The sequence below is a fragment of the Vombatus ursinus genome, unplaced genomic scaffold, assembly GCF_900497805.2.
Source record: "Vombatus ursinus unplaced genomic scaffold, bare-nosed wombat genome assembly UNPS02014807.1, whole genome shotgun sequence".
Taxonomy (NCBI): domain Eukaryota; kingdom Metazoa; phylum Chordata; class Mammalia; order Diprotodontia; family Vombatidae; genus Vombatus; species Vombatus ursinus.
Genome location: NW_020954585.1, coordinates 62274468 through 62296465, shown reverse-complemented (window position 1 = coordinate 62296465; position 21998 = coordinate 62274468). Strand labels below are relative to the sequence as shown.

General features: G+C 40.8%; 1 protein-coding gene across 1 annotated transcript; it reads right to left on the bottom strand.

Moving 5' to 3' along the window:
• Positions 1 to 4116: 4116 nt before the first annotated feature.
• On the bottom strand, positions 4117 to 21253 carry LOC114052428 (uromodulin-like). The gene is made up of 10 exons (XM_027875024.1): positions 21172 to 21253; positions 18999 to 19775; positions 18671 to 18778; positions 16098 to 16306; positions 13090 to 13238; positions 12096 to 12341; positions 10854 to 11016; positions 9009 to 9090; positions 5900 to 5944; positions 4117 to 4178 (listed from the first exon to the last, which is right to left on the bottom strand). Exons 1-10 carry the CDS (start codon positions 21251 to 21253, stop codon positions 4117 to 4119), a joined length of 1923 nt encoding a protein of 640 aa, XP_027730825.1.
• Positions 21254 to 21998: the final 745 nt, after the last annotated feature.

The window sequence follows — 21998 nt, the reverse complement described above, 5'->3', positions numbered from 1 at the left end:
AGTATGTGATACTCACTTCCCTTATCCCTGTAAAGTTACAACTTAATCCTCAAATCAAGATTCAAATTCCTTTGTCAGGAGAAGAGAAGGTCCTGGCATTTTTAGTATATTAGAAGCCAAAAGAAAGTATTGCAACCCATCATAGCTAGGACATATAGCTATAGTAGATGACCTATTTGGAATGCATGTTGAGGAAACAGCAAAGGCATAAAAAACTTGGGGAATATGTCTGGTGAGGCAGACAGGGTTAAGGGGGAGGGGCTGTAATAGAATGAGGATTAACCTCCCTGTGCTAGGGAAAGATATTATTCAACACCCATCGCCTTTGCTCTATCACATTGTTAATATTAGGATTGGAATTCAAGAATACCTTAAAGAAACAACCTCTGTCAATTGATATAGTGCCATTTTTATCCATGAAACAAAGAAAATAGAGATAGTAGGATGAAAATTTTTATGTCAGAGTAAAATTATATATACATTTGTGTGTGTATATGTACATATATATTTATATATATGCACACATATTTTTTCATCAGTTGACATGCCTGGACCTTCTCTTAAATAATGAAAGGAAAGTATCAAAGAAGTCCATTGGTGAGACCTCCTCTGTTCCCTTTTCAGACACACAGAGTTATTTCAAGAGTTGGACTTTGTAAGGGATCTAATCCAAGAAGGATTAGTTTAGGGAAATTGTGAGAGCATTAGTTTGTGTTCCATTAGAATTGGCACTAATGAAGCCAAAGTCTTGGAATCAGGTTCTTAACCCAGGGCCTATACACAGATTTCAGGGGAATCATGAACTTGGATAAGGGGAAAAAATCACCTCTTTATATGAATATAATTGTTTCCCTTTGTAATCCTATGTATTTTATCCCTTTAAAATATCCTTCTGAGAAGGGGGCCCACATGCTTCACTACACTTGCCAGGACCATCAAAAAGTTAAGAACCTCTTTCTTAGATTAACTTTCTATAAAGGAAAACTCAACATCCCAGCCTGCTTACCTATCTCTAGTCAAATGAATGTGTTTTTACAGAAGGAACCAGATGAGTAAATACGGATGGTTACAAGGGTGGTGAACCTGTGACCTCAAGGCCACATGTGGTCCCCTAGGTCTTCAAGTGTGGCCCTTTGACTTAATCCAAATTTCACAGAACAAATCCCCTTAATAAAAGGATTTTTCTATAAAACTTGTACTCAGTCAAAAGGCTGCACCCAAGGACTTTGAAGGCCACATGTGGCCTCAAGGTCACAGGTTTCCCACCCCTGAACTTTAACACATCATGTCCCTATTACTGGAAATCCAAAACAAAGCAAATTTTGGAAGGTCAATAGTATCATCTTTGTCTATGAAGGCTGGTGCACCATTGCAGGTATATATGAGATCATAAGTAGCTGTTGTATAGAAAATATTTTACTTAGGCCCAATTTACTGATATACACATGTGTTTTCCCATGGGAAACACTAAGCTCAGCCAATGAAGCATGACCTTGGGCTTTTCCCAGAAGTGTAGTTGGAGCTTCCAACAACAGCTGAAGCCAAAGAAGCCTTTTCCCATCAATATTAAACCTTTCAAATCTATTCTCTGGAAAATGAGCCTCTTTCTGGAGGCATCTCACAGAAAGATAAAGCTGGAAGGTACTTCACAGGTAATGGAGATCAATCCCATTCCTTTAACAGATGAGGAACTTAGAACTAAAGGGAGCCTTAGAAATAGGATCCACAATTTGAACCCAAGTCTCCTGACTGATTGACAACTCAGCCAGTGACAGGATTATTTTTAGAGGGATCTTTGGAAGGTTCTGGACTTACTGGACTTATCTGGACTCTACCACTCCCCACTCCCATCAATTCAGTCCAAGAATGCTGGCCTTAGTATGGAATCCCTTCCAGAGGTATTTAGAGTTTTAGCAATACTTAAAATCAAGACAGACAGACAAACATAGAGAAAGACAAAGACAGACATGTCAGAGAAGGGAGAGAGAAAGACAGAGAAAGAGACACAGAAACAAAGAAACAGAGGCAGACACAAGGTAAGGGAGGGAGGGAGACAAAGACAAAGAAAGAGGCAGACATAGGAGAAATGGGGGGGGACAGAAACAGATGCAGGGGGAGACAGAAACTGAGAGACAGAGAGAGACAGACAGACAGACAGACAGACATAGGAAGAGATAGAGGCAGACACAGGAGAAATGGGAGGAGAGGCAGAGACAGATATGGGGTAAGAAGAGACACAGATGGAGAGAGGGGGAGAGAGAGTGAGAGAGAGAGAAAGAGACAGACACAGAGAGACAGAGAGAGACAGACAGACACAGAGAGAGAGAAAAAAAGAGAGAGAGAGAGAGAAGGGGGAAGAGAAAGAGAGTAATTTAATGCTCCTCCACTGATTTCTCCTATATGTAGGGGTACTGGGCCCCCTCACTGGTATAGGAAACTTTGAAGAAAAGGAACACCCTATATCAGGCCTGCATAACATATGGCCCGTGGCTGCTCGTAGTTGCCAAAGAATTTGGGGCAACTGGCGAAAAATGTAGAGTTGTCGCTGTGCATGCTCCTGTTTGTCACATGATCCGCAGGAACCAACCATCAGCAGCCTGTCTCTAGTCTAAACCTATCTGCAATAGGAAGAAGTCTAGCCTATTTTAATTTTGGCCCCTACCTACTGCAAAGTTGTGCCCTATATCGATGAAGAACTGCACCTTCTCTGCAAATTATAGTTTCAGCAAATTGTTTGGTGGCACTAAGAAGTTAAATTACTTTCCCAGGTTCACACAGCTAGTACATATCAGAGACTGGGTTTGAACCCAGGTTTTCCTGGCTTTCAGGCCAGGCCTCTATCTATTATCCCATGATGGCTCTCTTAACATTTCAAAATAAATGAGCACAGGGTGTGCCACTGTGGAAAAGATGTTTTCTTATGATCCTCTGTGAAGTCTGCTTCCACGCATTTTATTATAGCAAAATTTATTACAGTTCCAGAGTAATTAGAGAACTTCCTGGAAAAGAAATAACTATGGTATTTACTTACATGATTTTCCCCCTCACTTTGCCTAATATTTTCACTCCAAAAATGAATAAGAAATGGGAAATGATGCAGGTATCTGAATCCAATTCAGAGAAGAAAAAAAAGAGACAAAAGATAAAACGAAAGCCAATTGGGCGAGGAAGGGGAGGGGGAATGTGTATTGGCTCCATCTTCTTTCTTCCCACACCCAGTTTATAACAAATATTCTGTTTTTGTTTTAATTTAAAGTTTTATAGGAATGAACCCCAGATGCGGGAGTCAAGAGCTTGGGGTCCAAGTCTTTGCTCCGCTCCTTACAAGTCATGTGATCTTGAGTACATTCTTTAACTTTCCTGAACCTGTCTCCTCATATGAGAAAAGGAGACAGCAGGATCCCAGATCTAGACATGGAAGGGACGTCCAAGACCACCAGGACCACTTTGTTTTACAGATTAGGAATAGATGAGGCCCGGGGATGTACAGAGATACTTGCCCAAAGTCACACAAGTAAGTATCAGAGGTGGAATTTGTACCCAGTCTCTCTGATTCCAGAGTCATCACTTCTATTGTGGTGTTGTGAAACTCAAATGAAATAATGGATAAAAATGTCATTTATGAACCATGAAGTGATATACACACAGAAAGGAATATTTATTATTTCTCATCACCATTACCATATTATTGTTGAGATTTCTATTTCACAGATAAGGAAATTGAGACTCAGAGAGCTTAGGTGACTGCAAGAGACAGGACTAAAATGTAGGTTTTCCTAATCCGGTGCTCTTTCTGAGAGACTAGAAATCTCCCCTTGCAAACATAATTGAAAGAGACTTCAGAAATTCTGTGGTGAGAGAAAACAGGAGTTAAAGGTATCCATTGGAGGCACAGACCCTTTTAAAGTACCATTATTAAAAATGAAAAGAAAAAAAAGAGCAGATAATGGGAGCCCTATCTTGCAGCTATCTCCAGTGCTGGGTCTCCTCTCCCCTCTGCAGTGAATGAAACATAGAGCGAAGCATAGAAGAACGCAGTTTCTTGGCTCTGAAGCTTCTTTCCTTTTTAACTACAGGCAGTAGCTGTTTTCAAGCCCAACGTTTCCCTCAGTTGGATCATTGGGTTGCCAGAAGCACAATGATTGGCAGGAGCAAACCCAGCCATGGTGTCAGGAACCCTGAAATGAAAGCGTGAAATACTGTAGGAGAAGTCCTCACAGTCAGTTCTCAATTGCCATGGGGCTCACTTAGGGACTGGAGGGAGGTAGGAGGGGAATAAATATTATAGGAATAAATATTTAGTACAATGGCAGTAACAAACACCTGAGGGGCTCTACCACCACTATCACCTGTCCCTCATGTAGATGTTGGACATCAGACAGACCAAGCAACTGGATGATCAACTGGACTGTCCCATCGTCAACACAACTTTTTTTTTTTGCATCATAGGGTCATGGCCTAATGAACAAATCATGGACCCATAAAGTCTACCAATTAATTGCTGACCTTCAAAGGCAGAGAAAGGGAAGAACTGAGGAACCTCATGTTTAGCTTAATAGGAGTTAAATTCTATCAGATTTGTAATGTGGAAGCTCTGGAAGGTGGAAGAAGCATTGGCTTTGTAATCAGAAGGATTGAGATTGCTATGTGACCTTGGACAAATTGATTAACCTCTCTGAACTCAAATTTCCTTATGAGTAAGAAGGAAATAATACTCACTTTCACCAATCACCAAAGTAATGAAATGAAATAGTGTACTACATGCCAAGTGCTTTAGGACAGTGCTCCATAAAAGCAAGCCATTATTTGTATCTCTAAATCTTCCATTTCATTAGTTTCCTCATTTGTAATATGAGGATAATAATGGAGGCTACTTCACAGTGTTGTTGTGAGGATCAAATGAGACAATATTTGTAAATAAAAAGCATTTAGCACAGTGCTTGGCATATAATAGGCACTCATACATGTTTATTTCCTTCCCAGTGTAGATAGCTTCAGGGGAGGATACTCCCCTCCCTCCACCAAGAAAGATAGGCAGCTCTCTCTGCAACTTATCATCTTATAGAATCGCCTAGACCAGACCTGCACAACCTACAGGAACCCCTACCCCACCCCAGCTTATGGCCCTCGGGCTGCTTTCAGCACACCAAAGGATTGGGGGAGGGAGGGAGCAGGGAAAAATGTAGAGGAAAACATCCTTTGTATGTAGAGGAAATCCTTTTGAGAAGTTCAGTGACTTACCCAGGGTCATACAGCTAGTGTGTGTCAGGGGTGAGACTTGAACCCAGGATGTCCTAACTCTAAGGCTGGTCCTTTATCCCCTCTGCCTCTTTGTTGTTATTATTAGGTGTTATTATGCAATTTGGTCTCTCTCCCTAAGTGACCCCGGGTTCCTATGGCTATAGTCACTCCTTCAGAGTTGGACACAGGGGATCATTGTACAAGGACTCTGGTTTCTCATTCCATTCTGCCTTTTAATATGCCCTGAGGGTCTATAATTTAATGCCAGTTAGCTAAGACTTCAGGTAGAATCACAGGGATCCTAAGAAAATAGATTTGAAGTTGGAAGAGAAGGATCTTAGAGACCATTTATTCCAACCTGCATGAAGAAACTAAGTTGAAAGGACCTGACCGGTGATGTTGTTTGTCCTTCATGCTCAAAGAGGACCAAAATGACATCACGATATCAGGGTCAACGTACGGTGTGTCTGGCTGTGGCTGATCAGACCAATATGAGCTTGGAAGGCTCTACCACAGATCGGGCACAAATAGCCCATATGAACGTTTGGGAGGGAGATGTCTCTAAATTTGCACATCTCACGTTTCTTTTGAGCTACCGAAATTCCACTTTGTTCATAGACTGGCCGTGACCTAGATTAGCAGAAAGAAAACTACATACCTGCTCGGCTAGGGATGTCACTCAGTAGTACACCAGTCTGAGCATCTGTGAGTACAAAGAGATGCATTAGTCTCTTGATTTGCTCTGGAGGATGCAAGGCTAAGAAGTGGCTTGAATCCAGTCTTCCAACAAATAAAAGGTTTTATAAGAGGGATCCTAACAGTTCTTGACGGTCACAGGGGATGCAAGAAGAGGAGATGAAGAGGGGTTGAGTTCAAAGAAGCATCTCACATCTTTGTGATCTTTTCCTGTTTATATTACTCAAGTCCCTCAAAAGCTTCACTTGATTCAGGATGGATATAATTCCTCCTTCCTGAAATGCTCTTGCCCCTTCCTCTCCATTTATCTAATCCCTGATAGATAGTGCTATATAGTGGTTAGTGTTATGTAGTAGTTAGGAAACCTGGGTCCCTGCTCTGTTAACTCAGTATCGTTGTGATCTTGGACAACTCACACCCTCTCAGGGCTTCACCTTCCTCCTTTGTAGAATGAGGGGGTTGTTCCTTAGGTCTCCCTCTACCCAATTTTTTTTCTCCAATTATATTAGTATTTTTATAGGACAAATATTCATAGATTACTCTCACTTCATGAGAGGTTTCTTGTAACAAAGTAAAATGTTAAAGTAAAATTAGTGACCTCTGATAGTTTGTGCAACATTTCACATCAATAGTACCTCTCCCACCTCTCTATTTTTAAAATTGAACAGAAATCTATTTATTTTCTCTCCTCCCCACCTCCCTACCCTATCAAAAAAAGAAAAAAAAAAGAAAATTTCTTATAGCAAATATTCATTGTCAAGCAAAACAAATTCGCCGGATGGTTGTATACAAATAGGTATACATATATAGGTATAGATGTATTTGTAGATAAAATGTATACACATACTCATATAGCTATACTATATACACATACAACTTATTCTCATACATATCTCATATGAGGAATACATATCTATATCTACAATATATTCATATATAGGTAGGTATCATATATACATATATAGATAGAATATATACTTGCATACATATATGTGTCTCATATACATACATATATGGCATACATGCATATATATTTTTATAGAATATATGTACATATATAGATATATTATATACATACATCTAATTCTTACATTTATGTTTTATAGATTTATTATTGTTGTTTAGTCGTTTCAGTTGTGTCCAACTTTTCCTGACCTTATTTGGGGTTTTCTTGGCCAAGATATTGTAGTAGTTTGCCATTTCCTTCTCCAGCTCATTTTACAGATGAGGAAACTGAGGCAAACAGGGTTTAGTGATTTGCCCAGAGTCACAAGTGTCTGAAGCCAGAGTTGAACTCATGAAAGTAAGTCTTCCTGACTCTAGGCCTGGCACTTCATCCACTGTACCACCAACCTGCCCTAATGTTTCATATATACATACATATATAGATATAATATACATATATGCATGCATTTATAGATATATACATACATATATTTCATTCTTCTGTATGTTTCATATATAGAGAATATAATATATAATACATATATACATATATGTATACATATAATAAGATGCAAAAATAATATAATATATCATATATGATACAATAATATATCAAAGATAGAAATAGGTAATAGATATATAGAAATATAATATGATACATATACACATATATATATATATATAATATGTATGTGTGTGTGTGTGTATGTGTGTGTGTGTGTGTGTGTGTCATTCTGGACCCTAAATCCATCACCTTTTTGTAATAGATAGTATTTTTCATTATTGCTCCTCTGGAATCAAGAATGGTCATTGTATTGATCAGAACTTTCAAAGTTGCTTATTTTTATACCTTAGTTTCCTTATCATCAAAGTGAGCACTGTTTACCATATGAGGTTCTTGTAAAGCTCAAATAAGATAATGAATATGTCTTTATTCATTTGTGGCCATAAATCATTATATAAATGACAGCTATCATCACTATCATATGTATCACCCATCCTACAACCACCCTAGATTCAAATACCACCTCTCTCACCTACTAACTGTGTGATCTTTTGGTAAGTCACTTAGCCTCCTTGGCCCTTAGTTTCCTCAATTATAAAATAAGGGGTTCAACTAGGTGGCCCCTAAGGTTTCTTTCAGTTCTAGTTCTATGATCATATGACCCTGGAGCCCCTTCCTCCATGAAGCCAACCCTGAACATTCTACACCACACTGATCTTTCCCTTCTCTGAACTTATTAACAGACAATTTAGCATTTAATTTTATACCTTATTGTATTATTCTCTAATTGTTTTATCATCTTTAGTCATATTTTCCCCAAAGAGATTATGTTATACTTGATGGCATGGGCCATGTTTTTTGCTTCTCTTTAACAAGCCCTCTCTTTCTCTAGTGCCTGGTTCTGGGCATCCCATAAGTTCTCAATAGGCTTGACTTATTTTGGGTAATAGGGTGGGTCACTTGAATGTATCACTAAGGCAATGGAGTTTCTATCTTGAGGCATCTTCAAAAAAGTGACCAGAGAATATTTTTTGAGCTTGTTTACTTATTAACTAGACTGAAGGCAAGGAGATGGATCACAATGTGGCTTCAGTTCCCCTTCAGCTCTAAGTATCTATAATTATTTATAATACCTAGAGAGTGTGCATGGCAACCTGGTATTACCATTTCTCAGTGCTATGACTGGATAGAATTCTGCTGCTCACCAAGCCACTCTGCTCATTCTACCATCAAAGTTTCCACCTAGTACAGTGAGATAGAGCTTCTTGCTTACAACTTTGTGGTTGAGGGACTATGTGTGTTTACTGTGTGTTTATTCTTCCCTTTGGTTTGAATAACACTTCCAGACTTCTAGGATTTGTGACCCAATACTTATGGCGTCAATACTTTCCCTTCACCTGGGCAACAATATCCAGTGTGAATGTTAAAGAAGAGAATCATTATTAATGGAGCCCCCTTAAAAGAGAAAAAAGTATTGATCCCCCAACATCCAGAAATCCAGAGCCTTCTAATCATGAACAGAAAAACATCATCTGTGTTTCTGAGATCTAATGCCTAAGTGGCTATATCCCCACTCCACTTTTTCCCTACCAAGGAGGTCATGAATGAAAGAGTTAATTACCTTTCCGAGTGATGGGTCCCAGGTTCAGAACTTGAGCTGTGTTGATGGCATCTCCACTACGGTGTCTGGTCCCTGAGCAAGACTGTAGTGAAGGGAAAGTGACAGAAGGAAACTTACTTGGTGAGATCCCATAACTGCATTGTTCCATGTGGCATAACAATAATTTCCCATTGTGAAGCTGAAGGCCTCAGAAAAAATACACTCTTTATAATTTCAGAGATGCAAAAGGCAGTTTTAAAATATGAAGAATGTGGGAAAACATATGAAGTGTTACAGATGGAAAATGTCAGGATTCAAAGAGCATATATATCCAGACTATATAAAAATAATAGCAAAGAAATGCAAGGCTAAAGAAGAAAAGATTAGGACTAGACATATGAACAGTAAAGATGCCACTCAAATGGATATATAATCTCATTGATTGGGACATTATATGCAGCAATGCAGATCACAGTCATTCCTTGCCATCCTGTGCTACTCATGTCTATGTCCTCCCCTAGGTTCACGATAATAGTACCACCCAATATGCTGGGAGCCTGCCTTACTTTCTTTACAGGATAGCAGTGAAGCAGGTGGGCTGTCCTATCATCTGTTCATCTAACAAATTGTTGTTATTATCTTGTGGAAGTCTGGGCCAATGGAGCACAAATTCTGGTGGATCTTGGCTAGCTAGAAAAGCTTTGACTGTTTATAGACTGTATGTCTGAAGTTCAAGGGCCAAGATTTTCCCCAGCTTAACTGAAGGGTGGTGAATTTTTTGGCCACAGCAACTCTCAAAGACCATCTACTAAGTTGTGGAGGTATTACAATCTGCATCAGCAGAAGGAGTACCAACACTGACAAAAATAACAGACATGTGACATCTCCAAATAAGAAACTCTTGGAGCAGAGGTTGCATTGACTTCTAGAGGGGTCATCCCAAGGGGCAAGGTTTGATTGGCCATTTCTGGTTCTAAGTTCCAGCCTGCTTCCTGCCACATGTGAGTCAGGGCTAAATGGCTGACGTTTTGAGTCCTCCAATTGACTGCAGAGTCAGAGGAGGTAATAACTCAATGGATGTTTAAAACAGAGTGACCCCTCTCCAAGCACCCTCTTCCTTTCTGATTACAAAATTGTGTCAGGACTATTTCTAATTGCTTTCAGATACCCTTGCTTCACATTTCATTAAAATTTATATAAACATTTTTTCTTTTAAGTTAGCTAGAAAAAGGAGTTCATAGTTTTATATGTGACTTTGTTTTATCTTGTTTGGTTTTTTGAGTATTTGCTTTTGTCAATGGTTACTAAATTAATGACAAAATAAAAAAAACTGAGACAATGCTGCATACAAGGTCAGACCCTGTCCAAATTACCACCAACCTCATTGTACTTCTTAATAATACTGTTCTTTTGCTTTGACACACCAATCTTCTCCTCCTGCTCCCTGTATTCTTAGACCAGGTGCTCTTAACCTGGTATCTGTGAATTTGATTTTTGTTTTCATTTTTATTAAGATTTTAATAACAATATTTTTATATAGTTGGTTTCCTTTGCAATCCTACGCATTTAATTTTATATATTTAAAATACTATTCTGAGAAGGGGTTCATAGGTTTCACTAGGGGTCCAAATCAACAAAATAAACATTAAAAATCCCTGCCTTAAATTAAGACAATAAAAGCAAAGATACCCAAGAACTCCCCTATCTAAAACCCAAATCCATTAACCCTCATGAGTAAAGGCATAAAGAGAAGAGTGCAGTTTATTTGTCTTTTCTCCATTATCTGATCTCTTTTAGGCCCAAGGATACATGGGGAAAAGTGGATCTTGGGCTAGGAGAAAGATGAGAAGAGGAGGGTCAACTTACAGGCTTGCACTGCTCATCCCTGGTGTCGCAGAGAGAAACTTCACAGTGTAGGTACACTAGGTCATGGTTCCCAGCAAACTTGAACATTTGGACTGAAAATCGACCTTGAGAGGACATTCCATTTTCTGCCACCTGAATAGTTGGGTCCTGAGTGCGTGGACATCTGTAAAAGATGTGTTCACATGGTTCTCCTCCCCCAGGGGAAACTCATTATTGAGAATTAAAATGGAATCCTAGTAGGCCAGTAGAATGCCAGTAGTGGGCATTTTAGAGGTCCAGAGAGGTCTCATTCTGAAGAGGGGAGTGACAAGAGGTAGTTGTTGGGGAAAGGGTAAAGGAGGAAGATCCTTACCTTCCTACTAGAAAAGAAGTGTATTAAGTGTCATTGACATTGTGGTGTCAATGGGTGCCTAGGAATACTCCCTGGTTTTCCGCGTGACTCAGAGGTCATCCAGGGCAGGAGGTCTTGCCTTCCTTCTATCTGTTTCTTATCCCTCTCTCCACTCCACGCTACTACTTGGTGATAGTCTGTGCTCTCTCCTCATTTTCCCCTAATCCCTCCTCCCACCTGAGACCCCAAGCCACACACTTCCTTAAGAATAGCCGACTACTAAGGACTCATAAGTACAAAAATATTTATAGTAGCTCTTTTAGTGGTGGCAAAGAATTGGAAATTGAGGGGATGCCCATCAATTGGCGAATGGCTGAACAAGTTGTGGTATATGAATATAATGGAATATTATTGTGCTATAAAAAATGATGAGCAGGCAGACTTCAGAAAAACCTGGAAAGATTTGCATGGACTGATGCTGAGTGAAGTGAGCAGGACCTGGAGAACATTGTACATAGTAACAGCCACATTGTGGGATGACTAACTTTGATAGACTTAGCTCTTCTCCGCAATGCAGGGATCTAAGACATCTCCAAAAGTCTCACAATGGAAAATATTATCCATATCCAGAGAAAGAACTAGGGAGTCTGAATGCAAATCAAAGCATACTATTTGCTATTTTTTTCTTCTGTTTTATTTTGTTTCTTCTTTCTCATGGTTCCTCCTATTGTTTCTAATTCTTCTTTACATGACTAATGTGAAAATATGTTTAATAAGAATGTAGAGATTGCACACTGTCTTGGGGAAGGAGGGGAAGAAAATTTAAAACTCAAAAGCTTATGGAAGTGCATGTTGAAAACTAAAAATAAATAAATTAACAAAAATAAATAAAATAAAGAATAGCCCACTACCTGTCTCTTATGATGAAGTATTTCAATGGGTCCGTGGCATTACTGCTGGGAGTGGCGTAGCAATTCGTCATCAACAGAACAAACTGGACTGAATCTCCCCTTTCTAATATGGTGCCCACATAGAGTATGGCCTCAGTGGAGAGGGCCACAGAAGAGCCTTCAAAGGGCAATGTGTAGGTCGGGCTTCTGAACAGAGCCATCCTCACTGTAAACATCCCCGTCCCACCAACACTGATGTTCAGGGAACTGTAGCAAGAGAGATCACACGCTGTCAGAGGCTGTATCACAGGGCTGAGGGTTAATGTGGTGGGGTGGGAAGAACACTGGGAATGGAACCAAAAGATCTGGGTTCAAGTCCTTGGTCCTCCTACTTCTTAGTGGTATCATCCTGGACAAATCACTTCACCTCAGTAGGCCCTAATTTCCTCATTTATAACATGAGAGGATTAGACTAGATGACCTTTGACTTCCCTTCCAGCTGTAAAGACTAAACTTCTTAGTCAAGATTTGGCCTTAAACACTAAATCTGATGGTAACCACTATGTGACCTTGACCACTCATTTGACCTTCTTGGGCCCAGTTTCCTCATCTTTAAAACATGAAGGGATTGTACTAAGAAGAAATCTGAGGTCCTTTTCAGGGTAAAGATTCTGGGGTTTGAGTAAAATGTCCACAATGGGCTGAGGTGTTCTTATCCTACAGGCTGCTGAATATCCTCAGAACCAGCAGGAAGGACAAACCTCTATAGAGAAGAACTACACTCTCGTGCCCAAGCTGCTAGGTAGCACAGCAGATCTTGAAGCCAGAAGGGCCTGAGTTCAAATTCTCCCCTCAAAACATTTAGTAGCTGTGTGACCCTGGGTAAGTCACTCATGCCTTAGTTTCCTCATCTGTAAAATTGAGATAATGATGGCACCTACCTCATGGGGTTGTATTAAGACCAGAAGAGCACTTTGCAAACCTTAAAGTACTCTGTAGATGCAGGCTATCATACCTGATAAGGGGTTGGGCTGCCGTTTGGAGGCTGACTTGCATGTCCAGAGGGTAGGCACACTGAAAGTTGATGTTGATGTTGGTATCTCGGATGATGATTTTGTCAGACAAGTAGAGAGTGTTGCTATAGATGGCATGGGTTTGGTTTTTCTAGATGAAGAGAGCAGAGAGAAAAGGCCACTAGACTATAGTCACTGTGTAGGCTAGTCCTAGGGAAACTGAAGTCAGTGAAGTTCATCCTTGGTGCTTTCCCTCCACTCCTTTCAATATCCCTGGGCCCCTGACTTCTAGGATACCTGCCCCTGTATCATGAGATCATAGGATTGAGAGTTAAAAGAGTTTCAATCCCTCTTATTTTGCAGATGAGACATTGAAGTCAAGGGCCATGAAGTCACTTGTCCAAGGTCTCCCAACTAGTAAGTGAGAAGAGCCTGGATTTGAACTGAAGGTCTCTGACTCCAAATTCAGGACTTTTTCTACCATGCTATAGTCTCCTTCCCTTCTCCCAGGGCTTCTGCCCCATCCCCGTTGTTAGATTCAGGTGTGAAATGATAACAGCCAAATTTGTAACCTTTCCCAGGGGTATTTCCATCTCAAGATAGGACTCTGGAAGATGGAAAAGCCTTTAAGATAAAAAGGAATAAAACATTAATGGTGTAATTTCAGGTACCAGGTGGGTAAAGGCAAAGATTTTTTGCTGCAATGAGCCTTCCTTTTCAACTCATGTCATGAATTGAGGCCCTTCTCTGCCTTCTCTGCTCATATTACATGTACATGGGCAGCTGAGTGGTGCAGTGGATAAAGGGCATGGCCTGAAGTCAGGAAGACTTGAGTTCAAATCTTGCCTCAGATACTTATAGTGTGACCCTGGGCAAGTCACTTAACCTCTGTTTACCTTAGTTTCCTCACCTGTAAAATGAGGATAATAATAGCACCTACCTCCCAGAGTTGTTGTGAGGATCAAATGAGATAATAATTGTAAAGCATTTAGCATAATACTTGACACATAGTAAGTGCTATATAAATATTAGCTGTTATTTTTATGTAAGGCCAAACCTGGGTTCTATACAATAATGTTTACTAAAGTTGGATTTTTCAGAGCGTTATAGAGATGATCGCCCATTGCCTCCAGCAACTCCCCATAGAGTTATCTTGGAAGCTTAATATGGATTATCATTCTTCCCATCTCTAGGTTCAAAACTCAACTCTGACTCTTACTGTGTAATCTTATGCAAATCACCCTCATTAAGCTTCAGTCTCCTCACCTGTAAAATGGAGATAATAACACTTGCATTGCCTGCCTCTCAAGGATATTGTGAGAAACATGCTTTGTAGACCTTAAAATCCTTTAAGAAATGTGAATTTTCATGGCTAATATGGAAATTTTATGCATGACTACACATGTATAATCTATATGAAATTGCTTGCCTTATCAAGGTAGGGGGAAGGGAGAGAGGAAGAGAAGGAGAATATGGAACTCAAAATTTTTTTTAAATGTTAAAAATTTTTGTTTACATATAATTGAAAAAATAAAATAAAAATTAAATGTAAGAAAAAAGAAATGTGAGTTGTCTATTATTGTTGTTATTATTAACCCTGATCTGTTCCCTATATGACTCTTCATGCAAGAAGGTTTTCAATTCATCTTTTTTTTTTTTTGCTAGGCTGCCAGTTAAGTTCTTACCAGGAACTTAGATTTTGAAGGAAACAAAAATTTCCTAAAATCCCTCCAGGCAATCTTGCATAAAGGCACAGTAGACATCCCAGTGGCATGGTTTTGGGGATAACAACAAAGCCTTCCTTCACCCAGAACATTATTTCCCCAACACTGATGTTATCATACCTGGAATTTCACTGTTAGATTAATTTCTGAGTTAAGGTACTATCATCATCTGTAGACAGGTGACACATTAAGCCATCCCCAATTTGGACCAGATGCTCTCTAAAGCCTGTTCCCACCTTAGAGTATTAATAAATTGTGTTCCAGTGCAAGAACTGGCTAAGTGGAAGTGGACACAGAATGTGAAAGTTTTGATGGAGGAGAGAGGAAGGGAGGGATCCAGAACTCAAGGCACTGTTTATATGGGTCACCCAACTAGGGAGAAATAAGGGAGGAAGGGAGGCATGTTTGGGGAAGACAGTGTAGAAAGAAGTCACTAGGCAGATTAAAGACAAGGAAGAGCTGCTAACACTAAAGGTGGGGGCTGGAGAAGAGAGAACATAGACTAAACAGTGTTTAGTCTATGGCAAGACCTGATTCCTGGACCCAGCCATGTTGAAACAACATGACTGATTAGTCTTGATAAAGACCCAGGGAAAAATCCAGGTGTGTGAAGACAGATATGTGGGGTGAGGGTTCCAGGGGTACAGAAGCCAAGACAATCACACTGTGTGACTTTTCCCAAACACTATTCCACCAAAGGAAAATAAGTCACTAAGAGAAGTCCTGAGACTTATGTGAGAAGGGATAGGGGCTTTGCCGAGATGGTGGGGGAAGGAAGGGAAATAAAGTACAGATTTGAGGATGAATGGATAGATATATCTATATATACATACACACACACACACATACGTATGTGTGTGTGTGTGTATGAGTGTGTAGAGAGTGCTGGGCCTGGAGTCAGGAAATCTCATCTTCATGGGTTCAAATATGGCTTCAGACACTTACTAGATGTGTGACCCTGGACAAATCACTTTAATCCTGTTTACCTCAGTTCCCCATCTGTAAAATGAGCTGGAGAAGGAAATGGTAAACCACTCCAGTATCTCTGCCAAGGAAGCCCAAATAGGGTCACAGAGAATTGGACATGACTGAAAAACAACTTACCAGATCATTAAAACCAATTGTGAGAGACATCACCTTTTCCCAGTTGGCCTGCCAACTGCCTCCCTGAGTCACTGCCCAACCACCTGATTCCCACAGCAAGACACCACAACTGCTTTGCCCCACCCCACTCCCAAATTGTAGAACCTCAAGCCTGGCCCTCAGGAGGCTTCTATCCTACCTACCGTTAGTGTGGTTCCACATGGACCATCCCGGGCTGGAGTTTCCACTGACACCCAACTCTGGTTGTCCTTCTCTTCAAAACCAGCACAGGAGCTATCTTTCAAATATGTAAACATCTGCTCAAACCCCAAATTTTCCAGAAGGCACTTATTCAAAGACACCTTGATGTGACTGGCCTCACAAGACAGATCAGGCTTCAAGTTGGCAATATCTGAAAGAGCCAATGAAGTATAGAACAATAGAATTCTATAACCTGAATTGGATGGAAACTTTAGAGATCAGTCAGTCAGTTAATAAACATTTATTAAGAATCTACTATGTGCCAGATGTGATGCTAAGCACTGAGGGTGGAAGGGAAGGTAAAAGATAGTCCCTGTTCTCTGGGAGCTCATAGTCTAACAGGGGAGACAACATATAAAGGAAAATATGTTCAAACAAGCCAAATATAAGATAAATAGGAAATAATCCACAGAATTAAGAGGGATTGGGAAAGGTTTTCTGTCAAAGGTAGGATTTTAGCTGAAATTTTAAGGTCATCTAGTCTAGCCCCAACCTGGAACTTCACTCAGCACCTGGGGCTTTCTCATCCTGGAACATCCCTTTTCCATTCTAGCCCCCTTCTCTCATTGGGAAGTTCCTTTGGGGGGGGGGCTGTCTTTTGTGGAAAAGCTCAAATTGACCAGGTTTCATTCACCTCTCAGATTTTCTTATGACTTTCTGGACTTCATTCTCCATCATACCCTGTGCAGGTACCTTCCCTCCCTCAAAATCTCTCTTTTTCAGCTCACTTTCATGCATTGCCTTCTCCTATTACTATGTAAGCTCCTTGATGGGAAGGACTATCTTTTTGTTTGTATTTATAACCCTAGTGCTTAGTATAGTGCCTAGAAAATAGTTAATAAATGCTTATTGTCCTACTTTACCCTGCCTGAGACATGAGTCTCCTCTAGTCACAGGGAAATCATTCTCACAAGGCAGTCAACTGCACTATTGGACACCTCTAACTGTCTGAGCTAAAATTTATCTCCTATAATTTCTATGCATAGATACTAGCTCTGATTTCTTGACCCACAATAATAAATTTTAACTCCCTTCACACAGTAAAAGATTAGAACTCAAATATCCTGTGTTCTAGGCCAGGAATCTTTCCACTGGATGGAAATCTGAAGGTTAGAATCCTTATAACCTAAATAGTTAACTCTAGTGGTGAAGGAACTACTGAGCTCTCTCTAAATCACTGGGATTCGGGGCAAACTCTATCAATTAGCACCAGAAAATACTTTGTTTTATCTGCAAGCTGTTCTGTGTGGACTCTCCTAGGTGCTTATGAAGTGTCTATACAGCAAGCAGGCTGTGACTGAGTGGGAGCAGTATGGCATCAATCAATCAATAAACATTTATTAAGCACCTCCAAGCATTGCGCTAAGTTCTGGGGATACACAAAGAGACAAAAGACAGTCATTGCCCTCAAGGAACCTACAATCTAATAGAAAAAACAACAACCAAATGAATATACACAAAGCAAGCTATATATAAGATAAATAGGAAATAATAGAGGGAAGACACTGGAATTAAGAGGGGTTGGGGAAGTCTTTTAGTTGGGACTTAAAGGAAAGCATATATGACTAAATATCTTTTAGTCCACACCCCTGGATAACTTCCTACTGAAAACATTTTAGCTAGAGTTCCTCCTTTGCCTTAAGCTACAGACTCACAGAAATCCACATGAATCTCAGTGGGTAGGACATTTCATGTGCCAGGTTGGTTTATTGGTTTATCTTCTTCCTTACACTACAAAGAGGGCATATGTATGCACCAATGGAAAAGGAGGTATCCTTGTAAAGCTTCTTACTGAGTAGAATAAACTCTGGACAAGGAGGGAGGAAACCTGGATTCTTGTTTTAGCTCTGCCATTAACTAGTTATATTGCCTTGGGTAAGTCATTTGATTTCTCTGAACCACCATCATTACTTCTCTCTCATTAGACTGTGAACTTATTGGGATCAGGAACTGTTGTTTTGTTTTGTTTTATTTTGTTTTAATTTCTTTTTATCTTCACTGCTTAACTTAGCACATAGAAGGTGTTTAATAAATGTTTGTTGACTTTATAAATGGAAGGGGCTAAATAAGATGATCCCTAATGTCCCTTCCAGTTCTGACCTAAAGCTCTGTTATTCTATGAACTCCAAAGTCCCTTTTAGGGTGAAATTTCTATTTAGGGGGGCAGTATGGTACAGGGGAAGGAACATTGAATCTAAAGTCAGAGATTTGGGTTTCAAATCCTGCCTCTGACATTCAATACCCATGTATTCCTGGACAAGTAATTTAACCTCCATTCTCATCGGTAAAACAAGAGATTTGGCTTAGATGTTGTCTGAGGTCCCTTCTTGCTCTGGATCTAGGATATAATAATCTTGAGTCATACATTAATTATATTGAATACCAAGAGATTGGCCACAAATGTCTCCTTTGAACACACACACACACACACACACACACACACACACACACACATACTCTTTATCCACTGTCCTTGCTTGGGCCAGTGTAACCCCTCCCCCACCAAGGAACTTACCAGTAATATCTGAGACCTGCTTGCATTGGCAGGTCCAGTTTCCATTCACTGCCTTGCAATCCTCATCTAAGCCACAGGCATTGCAGGTCCCTTCCACAGAGCTTGGGTCTGTAGGTTCACATGAACAGACAGATAGATAAAAAGCCTAGTGAACTCACAGCCTAAGTTATCCATGGTGTTGGGGTGGGCGGTGGGACAGGGCAAGGAGGACTCTTTGAAAGTCTATCCCCTTGAAGTCTTCGGGTCTCAAGAAAGAAGATGACTCCAAAGAGACCACCCCTTGCCCAATCCTTCAGCCACTACCATAAGCAAACACCAGGTTCCTCACCTGTACAGTAGGCCAAGTTGCATTCTGGTGGAGAGGTCAGATTGTAGACATAGAATCCACCAACACAGGCCTTCACCTGCACCTCAGACTCCCAGAGGCAACAGTCACCATTCCAGTGGGCACAGGCAGTCCGGTTGACGATGCCCTCATCGCTGGATGGGTGGGCTCCATTTAGCCACATTGGAGCAGCAGTGTTGCACCTACCAATTGGGACACACTTCTCTGGCATACGCACGCCTCCCCTGCCCACAAAACGGTACCAACCTTGCCTCAGGGAATCACAATAATAGCCTGCCCTGTAGGTAGTGCTTCTCCAATACTCATCCAGCTGGGTGTATTTCTGGCATGGATCCACACAGATCTGGCTCCCATCAGACTCAGTGATGCAGTTTAAGCCAGGTCCACAGGAGCCAGGGGAGCAGTAACATTGATGTCCATCCCCAGAGTAGCCAGGAAGACAAACACAGGAGTAGTTACCAGGAGAGTTATTGCAGATGGCCAGTGGATGACAGCCCAGGTTCGGGTCACTGCATTCATCTATGTCTTCACAGACATTCTCAGGGGTTAGCAGGAAGCCATCAGAACAGCTGCAGTAGTAAGAGCCCACGGTGTTCACACAGTTACTGGCTGAGCAGTTGTGGCCCCCCTGGAAGGCACATTCATCCACATCTGAACAGATGAAGCCATCCCCAGTGAAGCCTTCCAGGCAGGAGCAGATCATGGAGCCATTGGTCTCCACACAGGATGCGTTAATGTGGCAGTTGGAACAGCTGTCTGCTGAAAGAGAGAGAGGAACAGGTGACAGGGCAGGGACAGATAGAGGGATCCAGGACCAAACCCTCAAGACAAAAGTAGGCCAAACCAGGCCAGTTAGAGACAATATCATAGGATCATAGAACTGGAAAATGACTTATAATTAATCTAGTACAAACCTCATTTTACAGATTAACAAATTGAGGCCCAGAAGCATGGAGTGGTACCCAATGTTGCATAGTTAGTGGTATTGCTGAGACTTGAACCCAAGTTTCCTGACTCTAAACCCAAGGTTGTTTCCAACATAGATCATGGAATTCCAAACACTACAACATTTCATGACCAGCCAAGAACAGTGTTCCCTACATCATCAACCAGAAGGAAGTGAAAGCAAATACACTTTGTCTAGGGACCAGCAGGGCAAACAGACATATGTCACACACTGATGGAATAAGCAATAAATAAATAGCTTGCATGCTGTGACTTGAGAGGGTTCTAGGAAGTCTCCTACACACACACTTCCCCCAAGAAGAAAAAACCCCTTTGCCCCATTAGATCAAGGAAGTAGAGTCTAGTGAAAGGAGCTCTGAATCCTGAGCAGAAAAACTTGGGGTGTAGGCCTGGCTCTGCCATTAACTAGATGGATGAGTTATTTCAATGAACTCTATCTCTTGCCTCTTCTGCAAAAATCTGAGTAGGGACTAGAGGATCTCAAGACTTCTCTCAACAAAAATGATTCTTTGATTGCAAGTGTCTAGTTTAAAATAAAGAATCTGTGAATTCTGGCTGGCCTCAAGCACTCACTCATTTTGCCCCAGTGGAAATAAACAATACCAATCATAGCTAACATTTATATAGTATTTTAAGGTTTGCAAAGCACTTTATGTTATGTCATTTGAATCTCACAACAATTCTGTGAGGTAAGTGCTATTACTATCTCCATTCTACAGATGAGGAAACTGAGGCTGAGAAAAGTCAAGCAATTTGCTCAAGGTCACACAGCTCAGTATCTGAAGCAGAATTTGAACTCACCATCTTCCTGACTTCAAGTCCAGCCTTCTCTCTACAGCACCACCTAGCTTCCTGGAGAATTTCTACCTGGAGAAGATGTGGCCTCAGACACTAACTAGATATGTAACCTGGGGCAAGTCCCTTAACTTTTCTCAGTCTCAGTTTCCTTATCTGTAGAATGGAGATAAAAATAGCATTTTCTTTACAGGATTGTAATGAGAATCAAATGAAATAACATTTTAAAGTGCTTTGCACAGTGTACTTTGCACAAAGTAGGTGCTATTGAAAAGCTAGCCACTATTATTGTTATTATTATTATTTAGAACCAGACTATTCAGAGGCAGCACCTGGATAGGTGGCTAGAGGAAGTGGGCAAAGACAGATGGAGTTGTCCAAGACCCTTACTTACTCTCTGCCAAACCATCAGCAGTTACTGGGCTCCAGTGTTGAAAAGCCACCAGCAGCAGGATCAAACAGAAAAGCTGTGTCATCCTTTACACCAACTTTTCTGCCACTGTTGTCCTGCTTGGAGACAAGGGGCTAGAATAGTTGCCCCTTTGAGATTTCTTTCAGGCTTGATTTCTGTGACCCTTCAACCTGCACAAGGGAAGGAATTTGGTCATTGTGATTAATTTTATCTCTACTAAAACCTCCAAACTCACCCTCTGACCCCAAAGTCTATACAATCATCCCCCTTTAAAATGAGGAAGCAGAAGGTCTTTGGAGAATGCAGGTCTGACTAATTCTTTGAAACATCATGCTCATTGTTCAGGTCCTTATCATGGAAAAACACCTGGCTTTCCACAGGAACAACTTTGTTTCCCTACTCTGGCAAAGTGAGATCATTCCTCTCCCCCTCCCCACTCCCATCCCCACATCCCCTAACACACCCATTTTTGTAGTTACAAATCTTTGGAGCAAACAATTTAGAATGGGAACCATGAGCAACAGACCAAGGCCCATTGAGGAACCCACTGATACCAGAGAGAGGCTCTGGGTGAATGGAGATAAGGAAGATGCTGTCCAGAGTCTTGACTGAAATTCATCTTACCTGAAATCAAACTGAAGAGTGACTCAGCTCCCAAACATTTTCCCTATACAAATATCTATATATAACACCAATAGTGCAGGAAGCCACACCTCCTTTTAGTTTGTTCCTTGGGGTTTGGGTTTGTTCTAATTGGGGGCATTTCACATTTTGTTTTCCTTTTCTCACCAGGCTGACTTTCCTCATTT